The sequence below is a fragment of the Orbicella franksi genome, chromosome 6 (assembly GCF_964199315.1).
Source record: "Orbicella franksi chromosome 6, jaOrbFran1.1, whole genome shotgun sequence".
NCBI lineage: Eukaryota > Metazoa > Cnidaria > Anthozoa > Scleractinia > Merulinidae > Orbicella > Orbicella franksi.
Window position 1 is genome coordinate 27,733,054 of NC_138150.1, and position 8,073 is coordinate 27,741,126.

Here is an 8,073-nt window from a genome sequence, read left to right on the forward strand (position 1 = left end):
CAGCACCACCCAATGGCTTGCTGTTGGCAGCATAGCCGTTTCACTGCTCGGGATTTATTACAAACGTGAAGAGCTCAAGGCCGCATTCGCCAAAAAAAAGCCTGAGTCCCCGTACCTGAGCCCCGTGCGTATTGATACAGAATCTGCTCGCGCGCCACAGCCAAAAGGATTTTAAAAAATGATTTAAACTTTTCCGAGTTGAATATATCTTAACATGCGCAAAGTTGGCCTTCCGCAGATTCTCATCCATTCAGCCGCAATTGGTGGCATTGGGCTATTATGGTACGACTTTACCGTAAAAAAGCTTTCAAAGAAATAATGTATCTTACCGACGAAACATTTTTTGAAACGTCCGCAGAAAGGGCAATGAAAAGAGAAATGGAAAGAAGAATAAAAGAAAAAGATGAAGAAATAAGAAGAATAAAAGAAGAAAAAGAAGAAGAAGAAGTGATATAAATTAATTTCGTTTTAAACTTTTGTTATTTTCTTATATCAAACGCGCCATGTCCGACAACAAGCTTGTCAAGACCGTCATTGACGCTGCTACTCTCACGGGCTTAGCCGCTGGCATCGGCTGGGCCGCAAAAAAGGTTGTGAAAGAGAATTTCACTTCTGATCCCAGCAGCAGTGCGATGAATTACGTGAAGTTCACCGCCGTCATGGCGAGCGGCATTGCGCTCAAAAAGTACCTCGAGGACCAAAAAATCCTTCCTGACAGCGTTTGAAATAATGATCTGAAAAAAAGTCTGTGCAATATAGCACCATGGCGAGTATCGCGATTATGGTTGGCGGGGCTGTGTTGAACGCCACGGCTTTTGTCGGTGGCAATTATCTGGCGAGGGCGCTTGGCGGGGGCGACAAAGCCGCGCTTGAAGAAAAAAAGCGCCATGACAAAGCTCTTGAAGATTATCAAGCGACTTACGCCAAATACACGCGCGACCACACCAATCTTCTCGACTGGATTGCGACAAACGCGGAAATAAAGGCGGAGGCCAAGCAGAAATTCACCAACACCGACTATGCCTGCAAAGTCTACAACCAGGCGCATCCTGACGAACGAATGATACCCCCCAAGGAGCCCAAGTTCTCAGATTTCTATCAGCCAAGCGAGCAGCAGAAAAAGGGTGAACTCATGTTCGTAGGTGCCGGCGCTCTCGCTCTGGGCCACGCAGCCTTCCGGTTCCTTTAAACTTTTTTACGCCTTACTTATAGTAGCGCTATGGACGCCAAACTCGCAAAGATATACTACGGCCCCGGGGGCTACTAGAAAGGTATCGCCGCGATTAAAAAAATTAGCTGAAGCCGCCAAGGTACCTGAAGAAACCGCAAAAAAGTGGCTGATCAGGCAAGCGCTCTGGCAGATATTCCTTCCCCCGCCGAAGCGAATTCCTCGCTCGAAATTCGACGTTTCCACGCCCAACGTGGTCCACCAGGCGGACCTTCTTTTTCTGCCGCGCGACAAGCTCCCTCGTGGCCGTTGTCGACGTGGCCAGCCGCTACAAAGAGGCCGAACCCCTGACTTCGAAAAATTCTGATGAGGTCGCCCTTGCCTTTCAGTAGATTTACAAGCGCTCGCCTCTTAAATGGCCTGAAATGCTGCAGGTTGACCCCGGGCGCGAATTCATGGGCGCTGTTACAAAAGAGATGGACAAGCACAAAACATACATCCGGCGCGGGCGCGTTGACATTCACTGCGACCTGGCCATTGTCGAGCGTTTCAACCGCACCCTGGCTGAGCGCTTGTTCGGCCACCAGTACGCCGTGGAAATGCGACTCCCTGAGGGCCAGCGGTCCACTGCCTGGGTGAAAAGACTTCCTGAAGTTGTTTCGGCTTTGAACAACGAGGTCACACGCCTTATCGGCAAGAAACCCGCCGTTGCCATCAAAGAAAAATCTGTTTATGCGTGGCCGTCGGCATCTTATTCAAGGCCTGTTGGAAAAAGCGAAAAAATACTCCCCTCTCTTGTCCAAGTTCGTTATCTCTACCAACCCGGCGAGCTTGAAGGGGTGTAAAAAGAGCCACGGATCCAATCTGGTCTTTGAAAGTTTACAGAATTGAAAGATCTTTCACCAAACCGGATCAACCCACTCTCTACTATCTGCGCGACGGCCCCAAGCGCGGCTTCGTCCGTGAAGAACTGCTCGTTGTCCCTCCAAACACTACTCTTCCTCCGGCTAACGCGAACTAAATGTGAAATTCGATTGGTTCGGTATGTATCCCATCAGGCAGCACCCACCGCTTGTCGTAATAAGCGCTCAGCCCCAGCTTCTGCTGCTCGTAAGTGACCATCTGCCCGTCCCGCATCCTGAAACCTCTGTTGGTTGCCATATCTTTGCTGCCTTCCAGCGCTTCCTTAAAACGCTGCCACGTTATCTCGTTCTGCTTCTTTGACATCCCCTTCGTGCTTAACTTCTTTTTTTCGCCCTCTCCTTCGTCGGCGTAATAGCACTTCGAGCAGAGCGCGATCATCCGGCTGCCCTCGAACTCAAGTTTGAAGAGGCCTGGGGTCCGGCCGCTCCGCTTGTCCCACGCCAGCCACTGATTTTTTTCCGCCTCGAATTCTTGCTTCAGCTCTGGCCGGACAATGTCCTCGAGCCGCTCTCCGGAGATTGCCAGGTAGTTGCTGTCCGTGTCCATCTGGATCAGCTCAAAATCTCTTCTGTCAACATACTTGTCGAGAAAGTCGTAGTAGAATTCCAACATCCGCAGCTTCGCCAGCTGGTAGACAGCGATTCCAATCTGAAACGGCCTTCTGATTGTGACCCGAGGCTTCCGGCTTTCCAGCTCATACGCCTGCCCGACCTCTTCAAGATCGGAGAAATACGCGCTCCGCAAGGCTCTGTGAACCACCTTCTCGTCTTTGGTGTAAATCACGTTTGTTTGCCGCTCCAAAGCTTCAATCAGCTTCCCGTACGCGCTGTTTCCCAGAAGTTTGAACACTTCAGCGAGGAGAGCCTTGCTTTTGTCCGCGTCTCCTGTCCGGCGCGCCTCCATCACCTGCTCCACGAACCATGGGAAGATCTTGGCCGGTTGGTAGTCGATTGTTCTGTAAACCTTCGTGACTACCGCCCCGTGGTTTACGTACCACAGCAGCAGAGGGGCGCACACCAACATCCGTTCTGCAGACAACGCCCCCACAAGTTTTTTTCCGTCTCCGCGCTTTCTGCCGGTTTTTGTCAAGTAATCGGCCATATGTTTCGGCACAGCTTTGGCAGGAACCTGCTTGTTGTAAAAGAAAGGACACATCTCGGCATACTTTGGGCTCAAGCTCTCTGGAATCTTGATGCCGACTTCGGCAAATCCAAACAATTTTCCTTCTTTGAGCCTTTGCGTTAGTACACTGGCCGCCTCCGTTTGCAACTCGCCTGTGTAGTGCTTGACCCTTTCCTTCCCGCAAGGCATTTCTCTGAGCATGGTCGAAAGATAGAGAGCGTTGACGTCTAAACAAACGATTCTTTTGCAAAGACGCGGTTCTGATATTTGATGAGACCTTATCCTCGTTACTCCAGCTTCGTGGTACCTTGTGAAAACCAGGCTCGGCCCCCCGACATACGCTTCTTTGCCCGGGCTGTAAAGATCTGCGCCCCGCTCAACCGCTCCCCGGAGCAAGTAGTGCAAACTCACGCCTGGGATGCTCACAGCGTCTTTCAGAATGTCGATTCCCTTCTCGGTGTAAACGTTTCTCATCTTTTCCAGAGCCTCAAGGCCGGGCGCCACATCGGGATTGTTGTAGTAACGCGCCCAGTCTGCGAAGGTGCGCAGGCCCTTTTCTTTGAACAATCGCTGGCATCCCTCCCATTCATCCCGCGTGAGAACGTATTCGCCTTTTAGCTTCTAATACCAGTCCTCGTATTTTGGGAGCCCAGGGAAATCAAGCTTTTTCGGGGTGTCAAACCATTCGTTGGGGAACCAGGATTTCACTGCATTGCATCCGTAGGCTTTCACCCATTTGTCGTAGCTCGTCCCCAGGCCAAGGTAGTTGATGATATCAAGGAAACGGGCCCCCCAGGTGAGCAAGAATATGGTTTTGTTCCCCTTTTTCGCCACTCTGACCTTTTTTGATATTTCAGCAAGAGTGCTGGCGAAGTGGTTTTTGATCAGATTCAGGTCATAGCTGCCTGAGTTGAACCCGACGACAGGAACCTGGTTACACCATTCATAGATTTTTTGCTGCCGCTCTTTTGGCAGCAGGTGCATGTCTTCTGGCACAAACTCCGCTCGCACCTGGTCCTGGATGCTTTTTCTGCGTCTCTCCAGCTCTTCCATAAACTTGCGGACCAACTCTGCGGGGTCTCTTTCGCAGATGTGGGTGGGCTCTCTTTCCAGGGTGTCGCCAACGCTCACAGAGATTGGTACGTGCGCGTTTTCTATCGTTAACGCTCCTGTCGGCTCTTTCCGATAGTTTTTATCGCCATACGACTCGAAATCGTACAATTCCGCATGCGGGTACGTTTTCGTTTCCGTCCTCGGGAGCTCCCCCTTTAGATGCCCAACTTCGCAAGACCATGCCTTGATTATTTCGTAGCCGATCTTCCGCAGAAATGCTGTACGGTTCATGGTGGCTTGGTACAGTTGTTCAGGGGTTTTACCGTTATTTACAATCATCTGTTCTCGATAGCGCGGGTAACATTTTGGGCATCCGTGGAAGATGCAGCCGTGGTATTGGAACACCGTCCTCGTTTCGTGGTTGTACCCGTCGACAGGCGAGCTCTTCATTTTTCCACCTTCTCGCGGAAGCCATCTCTCGCCCCCATGCCCGCACATTGCGTGGTGGATGTGGATTCCCCTTTGCTTCGCTTCTCTCTCCAGCCACAGAAGCGCTTGTCTGGATGCTGTGCTTTTTGGGTACATCGCTTTCTTGAAAGCTGTCTGCGGGGCTTCGACTTCCCCCCCCCCCGGCAATAGATTACCGTTTTTCTTGCACTGCAGGTTTGGAAATGCCGTTTGACACTGCAAGCTTGTGTGAATCTCGCTCTGCAATGAGTGCATTCATAGGTTTTCGCCAGCTTTCTAATATCTTTTATCAGGAAAGCGTGCCCTTCATAGATACCGATTGTCAGAATGTTTTTCAGTTTGGGATTCGGGTTTATTCTGAGATGCCATACCACTTCACCGTCTTCTAAACGCTCAGGCTCGTAGACACGTATTCCGAGCCAAGATGAGACAGCGGTGCCCTGATTCAGATGGGTTTCCACCTTGTCCAACTCATCTAGAGACGTTTTTGCGAAGTTTGCAGGTATGGCTTTGAGTTTGTAGAAACTTTGAGCGAGACTTCTAGTTTCTTTTGTGCACTGATCTACACGCTCTCCTCGGTGCACCGCGATGCAACGCCATAGACACAGGTTGTCTTTATACGTGTCCAACGCCACCATTGCCCGGCTATGGGCAAGGTTGCGCAGCCAGTCAGGCAAAGGTCCTGTTCCAACCAACGGCTGCCTGTCAATTACAACCTTCAGGTCAACGTTGAAAAAGCTTTGAAACACCCACTTTGTATTCGGTCTTTCAACGCTTTCAAGCTCAAGGCGGTTTTTTTCCTGGTGGCTCAGCCATTCTTCCGCCTCTACCATTTTGTTAATCCAAGGTCAGCCCTTGTTTGTGAAGTACACAATCACCGTTCCATCTTCAATGTTGCGCAACTGATACGAGAAAACATGCCTCAGATAAAAAGCAGTGCTTACGTTTTCACGTATCTTCTCCATAAAGTTTGTTGTTAGGTCTTTTTCCAGACCTCTGATGAAGCGCCATCGAATGTAACGCTGCCCTTTACTTTCTTCTCCCTCATACGTTGCATCGTCGAACGGGTCCAGGATCTCATTCTAGTAGTCTGTCACTGTTCGGATGTTCTGGGCAGGGAAAGGGTCGTACTCCCTCAGAAGCTCTTGATTTTTTCTCGACTTTCTTTGCCAGGGAGGGGGTCTTGGTTGGAAAGGTTTTGGAAGTAATGGTTTTTGCAAACGCTTCTGCGCTTCTTGGGAAATTGGTTCATCCAGCATGTTCTGAACAACCTTTCTTACAGCTGGCGCGTTTTCTGCAAGTAATTGTTCTAAATACTGCAACGTTGCTGGATCGATTTTGCAAGTTCTTCTTCCAGTCTTTCTTCAAACCTTTGGTGAACTGAAGCCATAGTGACTTGTGTTATAACGGAAGGTTTCATTTCTCTAATTGTGTTGACAACATCTCTTGCAAAACCAGTCGAAAAATTCTCTTTGCTTTTTTGCGTTTGCGGATAAGCCGCTGTTTTAGCGCGATCCCGCCGCATGGAATGCATAGACGGTAATCACACAAAACCCCGGCCCCGCAGCCTCTACACGGCGCTAGCATTTTCATTCCTTTCTTGAGTTGATAGTTGTGCTGCCCGCAATAAACGCCGATACACCGCTTTCCGCAGCTTTCTTTCCGGCCCCGCATCAACCACGCGCACTTGTTTGTTGCTCGAAGCATCGCTTATGTTCGAACGGTATAACAGCGGGCTCGTTTGTTTCTAATTGGTATCCCTGTTGTTGTTGTAAGTAGTATATGGTGTAGTAGAAAAATACTGTTTCGAAGAGGAAGAAGTATTTCCCCGTTTTACAGCCCCCCAGGTGTAATTCCGAAGCGAGCTTGTGAGCTTCGGAATTATAGCTGGGGGCTGAAAACGGGGAAATACTTCTTCCTCTTCGAAACGGTATTTGTCTACTACACCATATACTACTGCTTTTAGCGGGACTGCCACTTAAATTGTTAATCTGTTAAACCACCGGCTCCAGAAATAAGTCACACATTAATCATTGGTGGTCACAGCAACAAAAGGCTCCTCTGAACTATGGTTGGTGGATAAATCTTTTTTGCATGGTAAACAATGCTATGATGTTGACGTATTGTCATGACATGTTTGTACTCCAAATAAGAAGACGATGATGTTGCTGAATTAACCTGATATATACTGTTCTAGCGTTTAACGTGAAAACACGAAATTCTTTATTCAATTTTAGAAAAGGAGACCTATTTAGCGCTGTTACCTGTGTCCGATGAAATATAAAAAAGCGCGCTACCTCGGTGTCGTCGACACTAGCTGGGCTGTTTGTCGTAATACATCAGTATTTTCATATCATATGCAGGGTTTTGAGAGTGACGCGAATCATGAACTCATTGCTCTCTTTTGTTTTGATTGGTTGGAGAATAACAGAATGACGAATTAAATTCTAATGTAGCGCGAACAAAACAATGCCGCCTCCATTGCCTAATACGTGCAGTAAAATAATATTTGAACATCAGTATTAACGGCAATCCCGAGATCATAATGGGCCATTTCCCAGTTGAGGTTTGCCTCTGCGTCAAAATGAGTCTTCGTGCGAAACCATTTATACGAAAATGAGTTCCGCCTGAAGATTCACTTTCATGAAAATTCAATTCATCTTCATATGAAAGGTTTTGCATGAAGACTCGTTTTAAAACAGAGGCACAAGGTAACTCGGAAATGGCGCACAGTTGTCACGTAATCTGCATGTACGGCTTTGAATGACACTGGAAGGTTTTTAACCAATAAGAAATTGTACGACCAAGCACCACGTATAGCGCGGGAGAATTTAAGATTTCCTCGTGCGGCTTAACAGTAATCTCTTCCCTTTGGAAGCGTAATTTTCTCGCCTTTGACTCTTTGTAATGAGCTAGCCTCCTCGTTGCTGACCTTTTCTCGTGAACATTTCTCTATGATCTTCACAAAATAATACAAAATATACCGTGAAAAGATAAGGAGTTCAGAGTGCAATAACATAAGGCCGCTACCACCCTCAAGTTTGTGCAGGCTATAAATTACAATAAGAAAACGGTCAAAGGGGAAACAATCAATTGTTGGAGCCATTTAGTTTTCAGTACAGTAATATATACCATTTCAACTTAGAAGTAAGTTGAAATTTTATATTCTCATTGGTTTTCAAATATAGTCGAAGATCTCGTAAGCGAGCACTTCGGGTATTTGAAAAAGTGCTGGTAACTAATGCTGATCGCTTACGAGAACTTTAATCTAAATAGAATAAAACTTGCAAAATGTAAATAGCTATTGAAAGTCAAGGAATCACGATTACCACTTCATA

At 47.8% G+C, this 8,073-nt stretch overlaps 1 protein-coding gene across 1 annotated transcript; it reads right to left on the bottom strand.

The window, feature by feature from the left end:
* Positions 1-732: 732 nt before the first annotated feature.
* On the bottom strand, positions 733-3,693 carry LOC145488935 (uncharacterized). Its single transcript, XM_081467789.1, has one exon. The coding sequence runs from the start codon at positions 3,686-3,688 to the stop codon at positions 2,186-2,188; it is 1,503 nt and encodes a 500-aa protein (XP_081323915.1). The 5' UTR covers positions 3,689-3,693; the 3' UTR covers positions 733-2,185.
* Positions 3,694-8,073: the final 4,380 nt, after the last annotated feature.